This window comes from Lagenorhynchus albirostris, chromosome 2 (genome assembly GCF_949774975.1).
Source record: "Lagenorhynchus albirostris chromosome 2, mLagAlb1.1, whole genome shotgun sequence".
NCBI classification, from domain to species: domain Eukaryota; kingdom Metazoa; phylum Chordata; class Mammalia; order Artiodactyla; family Delphinidae; genus Lagenorhynchus; species Lagenorhynchus albirostris.
This window is the reverse complement of record NC_083096.1, coordinates 130,839,805-130,857,863: the sequence shown is the minus strand read 5'-3', so window position 1 is coordinate 130,857,863 and position 18,059 is coordinate 130,839,805. Positions and strand designations below refer to the sequence as shown.

At 35.6% G+C, this 18,059-nt stretch overlaps 1 protein-coding gene across 2 annotated transcripts in view; it reads left to right on the top strand.

Moving 5' to 3' along the window:
* The window catches only part of RAVER2 (ribonucleoprotein, PTB binding 2), a 104,014-nt gene that overhangs the window by 35,134 nt on the left and 50,821 nt on the right, over positions 1–18,059 (top strand). For both annotated transcript variants that reach the window (XM_060139852.1, XM_060139851.1), the window contains exons 3-5: positions 715–1,184; positions 3,575–3,766; positions 10,890–11,016. In XM_060139852.1, the coding sequence (XP_059995835.1) occupies positions 715–1,184; positions 3,575–3,766; positions 10,890–11,016 (789 nt within the window). The remainder of the gene's footprint in view (positions 1–714; positions 1,185–3,574; positions 3,767–10,889; positions 11,017–18,059) is intronic.

Below are 18,059 nucleotides of genomic sequence, written 5' to 3'. Positions count from 1 at the left end.
TGCAACAGCTCCATTAGGTAGACAGGACAGATTTTTTAATTTTGGGGGGGGGGTTGTTCTACCAAAGATTCAAAGTTAAGCTACTTGTCAATATCATAATAATCCTGTGATCTTTTCATACCATATTGTTCATCCAAAAAGCATACCAAATTGTGTGTGTGTGTTTGTTGTTTCAATGTAATTAATTTTATTTTAAGGAAACATATACATGAATTGGAGAATTGTCTTCCTCTGGGCATTTTGGTGTCTTTTTGCTCTGCCTTTGTTTTTTAGGTTCTTGTTATCAAATAGGGTCTTTTAGAACTCTCTGAGAAGAAATAAAAGTTCATAAAATTTTGCATCACGTGTTAACTGAGGAAAAATATCAAGTCTGTATGTAGTTTGAAAAGATTACCCACCCCACCCCACCCCCAGAATATTGTGGTATCTTAGAGTGGAGCTCCTAATATAATTTGTATACTGTTTGAGTTACTGGTCATGCAATTAGTTAAGTGAGGGTGTCAGCATTTAAAAATAATGAAATAGAATAGAAAATATCAGAGTGCATTGCACATGACAGAAGTGTTATCTCCTGATACTTTTGTTTTGGAAATATATATATGTATGTATGTACTGAGGCACAGGTATAAAATGTATTTCCTTACTGTGGGTCATGGTCAGAAAAGCTTGTAAACACTGGCTCAGAAAACTCTCGTTCATTTTATCTTCTTCCAGCTTTTGTTACATTATTGAATGGAGAACAAGCCCAGAATGCAATTCAGATGTTTCATCAATATTCATTTCGAGGAAAAGACTTAATAGTCCAGCTCCAGCCAACAGATGCTTTGCTATGTATTACCAACTTGCCCACTTCTTTTACATTAGAAGAGTTTGAAGAACTTGTTCGTGCTTATGGAAATGTCGAGAGATGTTTTCTGGTCTACAGTGAAGTTACTGGCCATTCCAAAGGCTATGGATTTGTGGAATACATGAAAAAGGACTTTGCTGCAAAGGCTAGATTGGAGCTATTGGGTAAACAGTTGGGAGCATCAGCTGTCTTTGCACAGTGGATGGATGTTAATCTCTTGGCCGCAGAGCTCATTCATTCTAAGTGCCTTTGTATAGATAAACTCCCTAGTGACTACAGGGATTCAGAGGAGCTGTTGCAGTTTTTTTCCAGTATCCATAAACCTGTGTTTTGCCAGGTATGTATTTTTAAGTCATCATTTGCAATATTTAAAAATAGCTGCATATGTATCTGCATGCACTCACGTATTTATTATACCTATGTAAATATCACAATGGATAATCTAATTCTAATTGAGTCTGTAATGAACACTTTAATATTATGGTAAATTTTATTTATTTATTTATTTTGGTAAATTTTATTTTATTTATTTTTGTATTTATTTTTGAATTTTATTTTTTTATATAGCAGGTTCTTATTATTTATCTATTTTATACATATTAGTGTATATATGTCAATCCCAATCTCCCAATTCATATGATGGTAAATTTTAAATCCATCCCTTTTGCTGATGGGCCAAACTATGTTGTCTTTATATAATTATGTCTTAGCAAACCCATCACTTAACACATCCACCTTCTCATTCCATCCACTCTTGAACCATTCATGCATTGATCCCTTTATCCATCCACATTTTGTTTATCACCTTCTCAGTGCCAGACACTATATTGCTAAATGTCGGAAATGTAGAGAATAGAAAGATACTCTCTTAATACCGCACAAGTTTGTGGAAGAGACTGACAAGTAAGCAGATAATTGTAAATCCTGTATGAAGACTGATACAATGGAAAATAGAAAAGTGTTATGAGGTGTAAAAAGAATGCCTTATTCTATCTTAATGGGGTCATGGTAAGTGACACATTTAGAGAAGATCCTGAAAACTGACAGCACTGGTAAGAATTTTCAAGCACTTTGAGTAAAATTAAATATGTTCTACTAAATAGGCAAAAATATATGCTGTATACAACTGAGAGGTTATCTAGTCTAGCTTTCCATCTGGTAAAAAAAAACAAAAAAAGTTACAATAATTGTGAGTGATCATTTAGCTTCTGTTAAAATATTTCAAAATAATGGAAAATTCACTAGATCACAAGTCAGGCCATTACATATTTAAATGGCTCTCATTCTGAATGTAAATATTCTTTAAAACTGCTGACGCTATGGAATTAAAATGACTTTGTCTTTTGAAAGACTTAAAATGATAGTGTCATTTATTTGGCATGAAGGTTATAATGAACCAGGAATAATAAAAATATTTTAGAAGTTTTCAAAAGGTTAATAAAGCCACTTTACAATGCCTTTATCAGTAGATCTGTTAAACTCAGGCTCTCTCGCTTGGTAGGTTGACATAGACTATATGGAAGACACAGTCTTCTTACCTCGTGGTCAGAAGGGATCAGATTACAAATCTGGTTTTAAGGTTTGGTTTGGTTAAAAGGAATGAGGTTGTAGGAGAAATGTTTGGAAGAGGTAGATATTTTTCCTTTCTCCCACGCGAATGGAAGAAGTTTTATGGAGGAAAAAAATATTTGAGGGCAGTTTTATAAGGAAGGAAGAATGTGAAGAAAAAATAGAAATTCGGTCTACTACACAAAAAGCTTCAAAAATAAGAAAAGAAACTAAAAAGGACTGGAAAATGATTTAATTGTAGTATCAATTTATGGGATGCCAAATTCAAATAGAAGTATTGTAGATATGTCTTCTCAAAGACATACGAAGTTGAATTTTATCACATTTATCACTTTATAGCATCAGTGTGTTTAAGATGATTCAGACATGTTCAACACTTAGAAATTTTTAGTGTCTTATTTTGTTCTTACTTTTGCTCTAGAAACTTTTTAGTGTCTTATTTTGTTCTTACTTTTGCTCTTTGTACCAGTCTTTACAGATCCAGGACTTTAGTATCTTCTTTTACACTCTTACAGGTGGGTGACTGGAAATAAATTGAGTTCTGCATTGCAGGAGTTTATTTAGGGCACATTCAGAAAAAGGTTGTGTCCTGAATATGGTATTTTAAACAAACCTGGGGCACAGTTTTCCTAAATAAGGTTTGCTTTGGTATACTTGACCAAATTCCTGGGATCTGCCTAAAATATTGAAATAAACTTTGAATGTGGTTCCTTCTACCTTTCTTCTCTTGATAATGCAAATGTTATTTTACATAGATATATGATCCAGTAATTGTTCAGCATGTTTCATCGTCTGCGTATCTGGTGAATTTATTTTAAAGAAAGTTTTAATTATTGTGTCCCATATTGTTCTATAAATTATCAGTTATATATATAGCTTAATATATAGGGACTATTATCATTTGAACATTGACTTTTAAAATAAATCAGAGATTCAAAGAAGTAAAAAGAAACTGGACAGAATCTTACTTTTCCCATCTTCTAGAAGGACTGCATCTACCCAACTAGTAAACTTTTATTTTCAGAAGGAAAGAATACATTATTTTCACCAGTATCATGCTCTGAGACATTTGTCCTTGAATTTTTAGATGATATACTTGTAAATAAGTATTTCTAGCTAAATATTAGAATTCCCTTTTTAATAAATGTATCACATCAGCTTGCACAGGATGAAGGTAGTTATGTTGGTGGCTTTGCGGTGGTTGAATATAGCACTGCAGAGCACGCTGAAGAGGTTCAACAAGCAGCTGATGGTATGACCATCAAGGGAAGCAAAGTTCAAGTTTCCTTCTGTGCCCCGGGAGCACCAGGGCGAAGTACATTAGCGGCATTGATAGCAGCTCAACGCGTGGTAAGTTTGTTCTTTTTTTAGGATGTAAAAAAATTCAAGTAGTATTTTAATCTATCCAAACTAGTCAATCATTGATTGGACCGTCATTATATTTTTATTATGTAAAGATACCCTTCTTTTTTTTTTGACTGGCTAAATGGTACCTCTGCCAGATCAAGCCAGCAGTCAATACAAAAGAAGAAACTGTGTTTCATAACGTGTATTCATCTCAAGAAAAAATTTTGAGGAAATTTCATTTATTCAGTAAATGAATTCCTGTTTTGTAAGTTTTGTGTGCAAGGTGCCCCCTTTTTCAGTGTTCATAAGTATCCGTAGTAGAAGTCGTGGGAGGTGGAGCCTCATTTTTGTGCACGTGGCACGGTTGCTGAGTTTCCAATTCTGAATACATCTAGTCACCCACTTTTGCAGGTGGTACACCCTGTCCTCTTGGAGAAAAAGAAACAACTAGGTGGCGTGGTGGCCTTACAAATGTCTGGCATTTGTTTATAGCTGATCCCCCAGCAAAACTAGCTATCTCTCATCAGCCACTCTTTTCCATTTTCTACAGTGACTCTCTCAAATCCTCACTCTTTTCCTGTCTCTGTCCTTCTTTCTATCCGATGATCATGGCTCCTACTTTATAGAAATATAAAGGCCGTGTGCTGGACTCATTCGTTCAACTTTTCTCACACTCCCCCAGAAAAAGTGCCCCCATTTTTTCTCTTAAATAGCATTCATTCCATAAATACTTTTTGGGTACCTACTGCATGCTAGGTATGTTAGAGATGTTTAGGATTCATCAGTGAACAAAACAAAGATCCCTGTTCTCTTGGAGAGAGGGCTGTGCCTCCTCCTGCCAAAGCAGGGGCTCATGCCCGTGTCCCCCATCCTCAAGGATCTTCATCCTCACCTTTCTCCTTACTTTCACTTGTTCACTAGCTCTATCCCATCTGCTTATAAATACGCTCAAATCATTTCCTTTAAAAATCTTCTCTAAATACGAGCCTTTGTAATACTTTTCCCTCACAGCTGGAACTTCTTGAACAATTAGGTCCCACTCGTCACCTTTTCTTCTTTTCTCATTTCCCTCTCAGTCCAATGCAGTCTAGTTTCTGCCGCCACTATTCAGGTGAATCTGTTCTCTTTAAGATTAACAGGAATTTCTTAATATTCAGTCGAAAAGGTACTTTTCAGTCTTTCTTTGCCTGGTTTCTTTGGAACATTTAAAACCAACCTCCTGGGACTTCCCTGGTGGTCCAGTGGTAAGGAATCCACCTTCCAATGCAGGGGCCGTGGTTTCGATCCCTGGTCTGGGAACTAAGATCCCATTTGCCGTGGGGCAACTAAGCCCACGTGCCACAACTACTGAGCTCGTGAGCCTCAGCGAGCGAGCCCGCGTTGCCACAAACTACAGAGCCCGCTCGCCCTGGAGCCCGCGCGCCACAACTAGAGAGAAAAGTAGTGAAAGATCCTGCATGCCTCAACGAAGATCCCGTGTGCCGCAACTAAGACCCAACGCAGCTAAGAAAAATAAAAAATAAGGAAAATAAATAAAATAAATATTAAAAAAAAAATAAGACCAACCGCCTACTACCTTGAATTCTGCCTACCGTTTGTTTCCTACCTGTCTAACCGTCCCACCCCTTTCTTCTCTTTCCCGAAGGGCTGCTATCAGTAGGCTTCTGTATTTGGCCTCCTCACTTTCTTCCTCTTCAGCACTCCAGTGGTTTTAGTTATTGCCTATCAGTGATGATTTTTCCAAGCATATATTTTTGGGCCCAATTGCTCTAAGCACTAAATCTGTACTTCCAAATGATATTTAAACAGCCCCTTTTTATGTTATATAAATAGTTCAATTTCAACATTTCCAAAAGAAAACTGTTTTTCTCTGGGACCTGCTTTTCTGTGTTCTGTAATATCTGTGTATGGCATCAGTTCGTTCAACCTAGAACTGTCTGAATTAAAAACTCAGTTAATCATGATTGGTCTTCTTCAGCTACTCCCTAGATCAGGATGTCGAGAATATTAGCAAATCCTTTCAGTTCCACCTCCTGGTAACTATTAAGTCCTTGAGACTTGTCAGCATCTTTGTCACTTTACTCAGGATCTCGTTTTTCTCACCTTGATGGTTCGAATAACCTGCTATGTGGTTGCCATGTCGTTCATCTTCCCCATTCTAACCCATCTTCCACGGTGCCACAAGAGTGATCTTTCTCGTCCTCAAACCAGATTATGTCATTCTCTCGCTTAATATTCTTTAATGCGTGCATAAGTTCAGTTCCTTACTATGGCATACAGGGCCCTTCGTGATTAGGTATTAGTAACAGTGAGGAATCTTAAATTTTTCTCAGTCTTAAAAGTAATGTGCTGCATTGATTTTTTTTTTTCTGTAGGTTCTTGGTACATATCCTTTATCAAGTTTTCTGATTTAAAAAAAATCATAAGTAGGTATTGATGTTTATTAGAGTATTTCTGCAACTATTGCGATAATTTTATGTGATTTCTCCCTAAGTTCATTAATGTGCTGAATCCAATTGATATGTTTTTCTAATATTACACTATCCTTATGTTGTAAATCCTAATTGATAATGATTTTTTTCCTATGCATTGTTTGATTTTATTGGATAATATTTTATTTGGTATATGTGCACATGTGCTCATAAGTGAAAATGCTTAAATTTTTGGGTACCATTTTTACTTAATTTTGGAATCGACAACATTGACCTCATTAAATGATTTACATATTTTTCTCCCCCTTCTCCTTTTCTTTCCATTTCATGGATCAATTTGTATAAAATCGGGGTCATCCGTTCTTGAAAGTTTGAGAGATCTCAATCTATGAAACCGTGTAGACTTACTCCTTGAACCTCTTCCAGAAGGAAATCATTGATTACCACTTAAGTTTCTTCTGTGGATATTAGGTTTATTAGTTTTATTTTTCTCTGTGTGCTATATGTGGCATTTGATTATATTCTACAAATTTATCCACTTTGAGTTTTTAAATTTATTGGCACATAGCTATTTATAAAATTTTATTTAAAATTTGTCATGTCTAGTCTCCTCTTTTTATCGTATATTTTATTTATTTGCATTTCCTTTTTTTCCCTTGATCAGTCTTGCAAACTATTTATTTTGCCTTTTAAAGAAACAGCTTTTGTTTTGTTCATTATTTCTCTTTTTTCTATCTTTTGCTTATTCTTGCCCTATCTTTATAACCTCCTTGCTTCTTTCTTCTTTGGATTTACTCTTCCCACCCCCCACCCCCACCCATCTTTAATGTTATCCGTGGTTAGCTCCTCTGTTTTCAACCTAGATTGTTTTCTGATGAACATAGTTAAAGTAAGCTTACTTCTATAACTAATGCTATACCTATGTGTCATAAATTTTATATTATGAATGTTTCAAATTTTTGTTATGATTTCCTTTTAGCTTAATTATTAGTTTTTTCTTCCAGTTTATACCCACCTAGGAATTTTTAAAAGCTATTCTTCTGATATAGATTTCTTTTGAGATATAATTGATATACAACATTATGTTAGATTTCAAGTGTACAACTAATGATTCAGTATTTGTATATATTGTGAAATGATCACCACAGTAAGTCTAGTTAACATCTGTCACCACACAGAATCACAGAATTTTTTTTTCTTGTGATGAGAACTTTTAAGATCGACTGTCTTGGCAACCTTCAAATATGAAGTAGGGTATTATGAACTGTAGTCATGGTCACTGTGCAGTACATTACATTCTCATGACTTATTTCTCTTATAACTGGAAGTTTGTACTTTTTGACCCCCGTTACCATTTCACTCACCCTCCACCCCCTCCCTCTGGGAAACATCAGTATGTTCTCTGTATCTATGGTTTTGGGTTTGATTTTGTTTTTAGATTCCACACATAAGTGAGATCATACAGTATCCATCTTTCTCTGCCTGACTTATTTCACTTAGCATAATACCCTCAAGGTCCATCCACGTGACTACAAATGGCAAAATTTCATTCTTTTTTATGGCTGAATAATATTCCATTGTCTGTATACATATACACACCACATTTTCTTTATCTGTTCATCCATTTTTGGAAACTTAGGTTGTTTTCATATCTTAGCTATTATAAATAATGCTGCAATGAACATGGGGTCCATATATCTTTTTGAGTTAGTGTTTTTTGTTTTCTTTGGAGAAATACCCAGAAGTTGACTTGCTGGGTCATATGGTAGTTCTATTTTTAATTTTATGAGGAACCTCTATACTGTTTACCAACACTTGTCATGTTTTTTTTAACTATACTTTTTCCCTTTGTTTTCATTTCCCATCTACTATTGGATAAATTAGAATTTTCTTCCTCTGCTTCGAGAGTGAGATGTTCTATTTTATCCTACTGGTGATTGTTCCTAACTTACTAACACCCCTAGGTTGATCAGTATCTCTTTCTTCCCACTTAGTTCATTCTAAACTCCATCCTGCTTCTTCCTTCTACCCCACCTACCACCATATTGGGAGTACATAAAGTACATTTTTACTTTAGGATTGCCTTAATTTTTTGGGGGGGAGGGGGCGCACTGCACGGCTTGCAGGATCTTAGTTCTCCAACCAGGGATTGAACCCAGGCCACGGCAGTGAGAGCACCAAGTACTAACCACTGGACCACCAGGGAATTCCCAACCTTAATGTTTTTGTTTTTATGGTCCTGGCTTTTGTATACAAGATTAAAATTAACTGTGATATTATAAACCCTAATTTCCATGTATCATGTAATATCATCATGCATTTATTCTCATTTCTCATTTTCAGAAAGGGTTTCATGTAGTAAAAACTTTTTAGACTGTGTATGGCTGGGAATATTTTTTATTTCTTTTCCATATTTAATAGCTTAGCTGAATATAAAAATCTAGATTCAAAGTTTTTTCCTGCAGCACTTTGAAAATATTAATTTGCTGCCTTCTTAAATCCAGGGTTGACGCTTTGAGAGTGAAGATGATATTAATCTGCTTTTTTTTTTTTTTCTGAGATATGTTCTTCCTCACTGGAAGTTTTTAGTATGGGGGGGGATGTTTGATGTTCTTAAATTTCACACCAAAAAAATGTAACCAGGTGTGTGTTTTTCTATATCATATTTGGAACCCTTTCATTTTGTGGTCTTTAATTTTTCTTTAATACTGGGAAATTCTCAGCCATTACTTCTTCAAAGATTCCCTTTTTTTCCCTAATCCTTCAGGGACTCCTATTATATAGATGTTAAGACTTCTAGTCCCTTCATTGCCTTGGTTTTCTCTCTTGTTTTGTTTGCATTTTTCATTACCATGTTTTACTTTGTTTGTATTTCCCTCTTTATCCTCTGCTCATGTATTCTGGGAAGTTTATTTGACCTGACCTTTCAGGTCACTTATTTTGTTTTTCAGTCTTATATATTCTACTGTTTAACTTATCTGTTGAAGCACAGAGTAGAGGTTAAGAATAATGCTTTATGAGTTTCTCCAGTTTCCTCCCCTATAGAATGGGGGTAATAACACGAACCCTATAGAGTTGTTTTGGGGCATTAAGTGATCTGATCCATGTAACATGCTTAGAACAATGCCAAGTATTTATAGTAAGTGATGGCTGCCATGATTTTTCTCTAACAGTTGTGTTATTCATACTTCTAATTGGTTGTTCTTTATAACTGCTTGTCCTTGTTTCATGTTACCAATAAAAATATATTATCTTTTTTTTAGGATGTCTGTTATGTTTAGTTAACATTCTTATTATTTCCTATCCTTTAATTCTGCTCTGTCTCTTATAGGTGCTTCAGTTTGTTGCCTTTAGTTTTTGTGGCTACATTCTCCCCATGCCTAGTTATTTTGTTCTGTGGATGCATATCTCCTTTGGTAGGGGATATGGCGGTTGGCTTCTTTGTATGTGAGTGTTTAGAGGTTGAGGGGCTGGAGATGGAGGAGGAGTGCTGAAGGCTGGTCTCAGCTAGGGTTTAGGGAAGGCAGACAGGAACCTAGGGCTGAGAACCTCTGCCTTGACCACAGACAGCCCTTTCCCACCCCAGCCAGGCAACCCTGCCCCTTAGAGCCTCTTAATCTCTTCTCCCAACCCTGCTCTTTTCCAAGTTCTGCCTTCCTCAATTATAACTCTTCCACCCTGCCCAGTGGGAGGAAGGAAGTAGAGAAGGTTGGAGGATGTGGGAAGGAAGTTTTTGGTGCCTCTGCCTAGTGTTACATGGTCCCCACTGTCTCTGAGTTTGCACGACACCCTGCTGTTAATTCACTGCTCCTAGGTGGTCACTGGACTGATGCTGCCCTTTTCCTGCTTTTTCCTAGCCATGATCCCTAGGGGGTGATGTGGAGGAAGGCCCTTCCCCAAGATATCCTGTCTGTGGATCCAGCCTCTCTCACACTCTTGAGGCACTACCTTGTGTCTGTCCAGGGATTTCTCACGGGTTTAGTGTCAGGTTCTCAATCCATCACCCTCTCCCTCTTAATGTCACAGCTTGGGATGAGAGAGGGAATCCAGTTGTCCTTGTCGGTTCTCCATTTTCTCCTGGTTGGAAGTTCATAGTTTTCCTTTTACATCATTATATTAATATTCTCATCTATCAGGCTGGCTTTTAAAATCTGAGAACAACTTCATATATTTAGGAAGCTACCCAATGACATGTATGTAAGGCCAGTTCATCTTTGTCTCATATTAGAGGATTAAGTTAATGAATTAAAGACTGTTATTATAAGAAAAATGTTGCTTTGTAAGGCATCCCACATTATTAAACTTGAGATCAACATTGTAGTAAGGTTCTTCTACAGTATCAAAATATTCATCCTGTGTCAACACGTTACCTCCCTGTTAATAAATTCAGATTCCCCTGATATCTTTCTACTTGCATGAAGAGATTTATCTGACTAAATCATTAGTCCTCTTAAAGCCAATTTCTACTTAACTGAAACATTCTATGAGGATTTCAGTGTATGTTGTATGGTAGAATATCTTACAATTAGGAACTGTGGTAGAATGTATACAACAAGTATATAATATAAAGTAAGTTGTGGTTATCATAAAATAGATCTTATCAGGTGAATGAGAATTTCTGGAAAAAAGCCTTTACAGTTTCATCTTTGTGCTTATCCTTGTTCTAATGTTTTCTATTTCTGTATTCATCAAAGATGCACAGTAATCAAAAGGGCTTACTTCCAGAGCCAAATCCAGTGCAAATTATGAAAAGTTTAAACAACCCTGCCATGTTACAAGTTCTTCTACAACCCCAGCTCTGCGGGCGAACTGTTAAACCAGGTAAACTTCATGTGTGCTGATTAAACGTAGAATGTTGGCATGAAGTTAATTGTGCTGTTTTACATGAAAAACACACTTAAATTAGTCCAAGAATATTTATTTTTTCGAGAATTTATCAGTGAATATATAACATATAATTTATTTTAATTAATGATCTGAGGTGAAAATATGTTTTGACTGTTTTTGATAGGGACAAACTGCTTACGGGTTTCCTGATTTTTTTTTTAACTATTAATAAGTATTAAATAGTAAACCTTCAGTTTAGTTACTGGTTGACATGAATTTGTGAACCAGGTAACACATGGCTTAATAAGGTAATATTTAATATACTACATTGTTACAGCCTATGTTAACAAAGGATATGATACTTTTCTACGTAATATTTTTGGCAGAATTACTTTGTTGGAAAGTGTTAAGGTCTGTTTCCTCTCTGCTCTTTCTTTTTCATTGTGAAATTGTTCCACTTTTTAGAAAATGAGAAAAACATCATTTTCTAAGTATTATGGAAATTTTTATAATATTGGCATACATTAAATATCTATTTAGTATTCATTGAGAAGAGTTTATTTACCTTTTGTAATGCACAACTCTACATACACAAAATGTATGTTTTATCATTATGAGGAAATGAATGCCTATATTCAACACTAAGCTTTAGATTACAAATGTTTAGATTAAATATACTTATTCTGTTTCAGCTCCAACTGGTCTGACACCAGCTAGTATATGGCAGTTCGGTTCTAGCACCAACTACCTAGAGTTAGCACAGATCCTACAAGTAAGGGCTTTGTCCCCAACAGGTCTGCCCCTACTTCAGACAGCAGCCGCAACTTCAGAGGTTCCCTGGTCACCTACACTTCTGACTAACTTGCTTCAAATTTGGGGGTTCCTGTGACCCCCTCAGGTTCAATAATTTGTTAGACTCACAGAACTTAGGAAAGCACTATACAGTAAGTCCCCACCCATACAAACGAGTTCCATTCCAAGAGCATGTTTGTAAGTCCAGTTTGTTTGTAAGTCCAACAAAGTTAGCCTAGGTACCCAACTAACATAGTCGGCTATATAGTACTGTACTCTAATAGGTTTATAATGCTTTTCACACAAATAATACGTAAAAAACAAACACAGAAAAATAAAGAAAACATTTTTAATCTTACAGTACAGTACCCTGAAAAGTACAGTAGTACAGTACAACAGCCGGCATACAGGGGCTGACATCGAGTGAACAGGCAAGAAGAGTCACTGACTGGAGGAGGGAGAGGAGGTGGGAGATGGTAGAGCTGAAGGATCGTCAGTGATAGGAGACAGAGGGCAAGCTGCAATTTCACTCAGCCCTTACGTTGACAGCACAGATTCTGGTTCCTTGCTGGATTCAATTCTACCTACCCTCTTGAAGAAACAATCCAGTGATGTCTGGGCAGTAGCTCTTTTTTTCTCGTCATAGATGACACGGTAGCACTGAATTGCATTCTGAATGGCTGTTGCAACCTTCGTGTACCATTCTACGTTCAGGTCCTGTGCCTCAAAACTAACTGCCTCCTCAAATAAAGAAAATCCCATGGCCACTTCCTGCGTCGTGAATCTCTTCGGTTCTTCAGTTACTTCTTCTTCCTCTTGTCTCTCTCCGTCCTTCCTCTGGGCCTCCAATTCCTGGCACTTCTTAGCAGTACCAGCTATGTCACTGCTGCTTTTACGCTTGCTTCTGGACATCCTGGGCTTGAAATAAAGATACTGTACTACTGTACTCTATACAGTACTGTACAGTAAAGTACACAAAAGCACAACCACTTGTAGAGGATGCACACACGTGACAAGGTACGCCAGTCACGTAAACTAATTTACCTGATTGGACATGTGAACACACATCTGCATCTTTGAAAGTTTGCAACTTGAAGGTTCGTATGTAGGGAACTTACTGTACTTATGATTACAGTTTTGTTTTAAAAGATGTAACTCAGAAATAGCCTAATCAAGAGACTTAGGGCTTCCAGACTGGAAGGTCCTGACTGCAGAGCTTTTATGCTCTTTCCCCATGGAATCAGAGCACATCTGCCTTGCAGCACACATGTGTATTAATTAGCCAGAACTCCCTGCTGCAGTAACTTCAGTATCTAGAGTTTTTATTGGGGTTTTGCTATGTAGGCATGACTGACCATGTTATTGAACTCTATCTCCAGTCCCCCTCCTCTCCCTGGAAGTCAGGAGGTTAGGCTGATATCATATGGCTCAAAGCCCTAGTCCTCTAATCAGATGGTAGGTCTTTCTGGTATGACCAGTCCCCATCCTGAAGCCATCTAGGGGCCCACACTGAGTCACCTCATTAGCATAACAAAGACACTCCTGTCACTGGGAAAATTCCAAGGATTTAGAGTTTTCCTTCCAGGAACCAAAGACAAAGACCAGTTAAATTCTTTATTATACCAACAGTGTTCATATTAAGTACTTCATATAATCATCAATTATCTCTGTGTAGGAAGTAGCTTTAGAGGTGTCCAGCTCAGCCTACTATGCAGTCAGATATCCCTTCTACAATTTTAATGGTATAGAGATATCCTTTGTATGTCTTGACTACTCAAAACATAGAGCAGCTCATTATTTTCCAAAGCAGCTATTCCCTGGTTTAACAAATTTAATTACTAGGTTTTCCCTTGTATTAGATGGTGATTTCTATGACTTTTAGCCACTTATTCTAGTTCTTCCTATGAGGAAACACAGAATAAATCTATTCCTTCTTCCATAAGAAAAGCCTTCTGATGTTGAAGACAGCTATCATGAAACCTTAGTCATCTTTGATTTTCTTTGTCTTCTGTTCTCCAGACCAGTGGTCTCATTTTATTTATTTATTTTTTGACTATGCAACTCTATCAGTAAAGTATATTTTTAGTAGAGCCCCAATATACAGTATGTGTATCACTTATATGTCAATTACATGAATGTACCTTTGTCAATCCATATATTAAGAAATGATAAAGCTTAATATTTTTATATTTTAAGATGAAAGTAAATACAAATAACAGTTCTCTTTTTTAAGAACAATTTATTTTTTTATTGAAGTATAATTGATTTACAATGTGTTAGTTTCAGGTGTATAGCAAAGTGATTCATATATATATATATGTATATGTATATATATGTGTGTGTGTATATATTCTTTTTCAAATTCTTTTCCCTTATATGTTATGACAAAATATTGAGTATGATTCTCTTTATACACCTCTTCTATTCTCTTTGTAAACTATGGCTCTGTATTTGACTTTATATAACATGTCATAGGATACGCTCTCTAGAGCACCCCCCGCCCAGGTTGTCCTCTTGTAAAGATACCTAGGTTGTCTGGGTTGCCCTGAAATATGGTGTACACAGACATGAATTTATCCTATAGATGGGTTCTAATCAGCACAGAATGCAGTGGGATTTCCTTCCTATGATCATTATATTCCTATTAATGCAGTCCAAGTTTGTATCAGAGTTTAAAGAAGTATATTACACTCTTGTGTCTCTTAGAAAGTATAGTTCACACCTGGACTATCTTTAGTAACTTCTCCCCCAAATTATTTGTGTCTCATGTTTTCATCTAAGATATGTATTCTCCACTCTGCTTTTCTACTCAGCTTGGTGTATGGCCATATGAGATTAGGCTTTTTTATTTTAGTGCTACTTTTACTGTTTTAAGAAAGATATATCATTATTACACTGGTAGCTTTTTCTTTGTTTGGAATGGCCAGTGAAGAGGGTTGAATACCTTACCTGAACACATGCAAAGAGACAGTGTATGGAAAGTTTCTTGGTGTTCAGGAAAGACAAGCTCTTGTTAATCAATAAATTTCATTTGTTTTTCCTTTACTATGTTTTCTTTTTTTCCTTTACTATGTTTTTTTTTTACTATATCTTAACTATATCCCTTACTATATCCTGAGCTCTTCACAGAGGCCTCTGAACAAACTAAAATAATTACAAAGGATCATAATTCCCTGTAATTTGTTTATATTATATGATACATATATACACAAGTGTGCCATATTTTACTGTGCTTCACAGATGCTATGTGTTTTTTTTTTTTACAAATTGAAGGTTTGTGGCAACACTGCTTTTGTCAGATGATGGTTAGCATTTTTAGCATTTTAAATTGAGGTATATACATTGTTTTCTAGACATAATGCTATTGCACACTTAATAAACTATAGTATAGCATAAACATAACTTTTACATGCACCAGGAAACTAAAATAATTGTGTGACTTGCTTTACTGCAATAATCACTTTATTGGAGTGGCCTGGAACCAAACCTGAAGTATGCCTGTATGATATATTTGTATTTAAACCCTTGCCCAAACTTCTTTCTCACTGTATCATTTTTTCCAGTAACTGACACATATCTAGTTGTTTATTGCCTTCTCTTCCACTAGACTAGAGGAGGCTCCATAATGGCAAAGATTTATCTGTTTGGTTCATCTCAGGCATCTAGGACAGAACTGCTACTTACAGTGAAAAGTACTTAGATATTGTTTACTGATTAAACTCCTTCCTTAATCTGTCTGTTGCACAACTTATACATACCTTGTTATATATGATCTAGTCTGTAAACTTTTAACTACTTTTCTGGTCTGCCTTCTTTTCTGTCTGATCTAATCTGTGCACGACCATCAGGTTGATTTTCCTCCTACACCTACTTATGCACGGCCGTCAGGTCGATTTTCCTCCTACGCCTACTTTATGTTACTTGAAGCATACTGATCTTTTCTCTTCAATCCAGACCTTCTAAATACCTTAAGAAAATACAGTATAGTGTAAATATTGTATATTTCTTCTCTCTGTCCTTGTGTGTGTGTCTGTTTTAAAGTTTAACTAGTATATAATTACTTAGAATCTAAATTGTATGTTTAACAGCTTTCTTGAGGTATAACTGTGGCACATTCATCTGCACATATTTAAATTGTACAAATTGGTAAGATTTAACACATGTATAACCCATGAAACTATCGCCATAATCCAAATAATGAACATATTCATTACTCTCAAAACTTTCCTTTTGTCTCTTTGTAACCCCTCCCCCCATCCCCAGGAAACTACTAATTTGCTTTCTGTCACTATAGTTTGTATTTTCTAGAAATTTATATAAATGGAGTCACACAGTATGTACTGTATGTCTTCTTTCCCTCAGCTTATTATTTTGAGATTCATCCACGTTGCTGCATGTATCAATAGTTTTTTTTTTTCGTTTTTAATGCTGAGTAGTATTCAGTTCTACAATTTCCATTTTCATTGATTTGTTGAACATTGGGTTATTTCCTGTTCGGGGTCATTACAGATAAAATTGCTGTGAAGATTTGCTTCTAATCTTTATGTAGACTTATGCTTTCATTTCTCTTGGATAAAGACATAGTTGTAGAATGGCTGGGTTATATGGTGGATGTATGTTTAAGTTGTAAGACACTCTTCCAACTCTTTTCTAATGTGGTTGAACCATTTTACATTCTCACCATCAGTGTCCAGGGCTCTAGTTCGTTCAGTATCCTCACCAACATTTGATATGTTGATCCTTTAATTTTAGTCTTTCTATTTGGTTTATCGTGCTGTCTCATTGTGGTTTTAATTTGAATATTCCTTTTGACAAATGATTTTGAACATCTTTTAATGTACTAATTTGCCATCTTTATACCTTCTTTGTTAATATATCTTTTAAGATATTTTGTACATTTTAAAATTAGGTTGTTTATCTTCTTATTAAGTTGTTAGGGTTTTTTATCCTAGATACAAGTGCTTTATTGGATATATGGGTTTGCAACCACTCTGTAGGTTGTCCTTTTATTTTCTTAACAATATCTTTTGAAGAGCAAAATTTTTTATTTTGACAATGTCCAGTTTATTATTTTTTGTTTTATAATTCATACTTCTTGTGTCATATTTAAGAAATCTTTGCCAAATTCAAGGTCAGTAAGATGTTCTTATATATTTTCTTAAGAAGTTTTATAATTTTACCTCTTAAGTTTAGGTTGATGAATGATTTCAAGTTAATTGTTATTTATGATATGAGGTAAAGGTCCAGGTTAATTTTTTTTTACAGTTGTTCCAGCATCATTTGTTAAAAAAGATTATCTTTTTTCATTGAATTTCTTGACACTTTTTTCAAAAATCAATTGACCATATGTATATGGCTCTATCTCTGGACTCTGTTTCTATTCCATTGATCTAAATGTCTGCCTTTATATCAATGCTACATTGTCTTCATTATATACAGTTTTATAATAAGTCCTGAAATCAGTTAGTGTAAGTCCTTCAACTCTGTTCTTTTTCTCTTTGTTTTGCCGATCCTAGATCCTTTGTATTTGCATATAAATTTTAGAATCAGCTGTCAATTTCTATGAAAAACGTCTGCTGGAAATTTGATTGGAATTGTGTTGAATCTGTATGCTAATCTGTGCAGAACTGACAACAATTTGCCATAAGTGCGGTATATCTCTCCGTTTATTTAGGTCTTCTTTAATTTCTCCCAGCAATATTTTGTAATTTTCAGGGTATAAATCTTACACGTATTTTTTCAGATTTATCCATAGCATTTCATGTTCCTCGATACTATTTTTTTATTGCAGTGATTTTCTGAGGCAGAATTCAGAGTCAGTAATTCAGTGGCATTTGGTACCTTCACAATGTTGTGTAATCACCAACTCTGCCTACTTTCAAACATTTTCATTATCTCAAAATAAAATCCAGACCCATGAAACAGTGACTTCCCATTTCCTCCTCTGTCCAGGCCCTGGCAACAACCAATCTGCTTTCTGTCTTTACACTTTTGCTTAGTCTGCATGTTTCATATAAACAGAAGTCGTTATGTGACTTTTGGTGTCTGGCTTCTTTCACTTAGCATGATGTTTCTGAGTACTGTAATGTGTATCAGGACTTCATTCCTTTTTTTGGCTGAGTAATATTCCATCGTATGCACATAGCATGGATGGACATTTGAGTTGTTTTCACTTTTCGACTCTTGTGAAGAGTGTTGCTATGAATATTCATGTACAAGCATTTGAACATTTGTTTTCAGTTCTT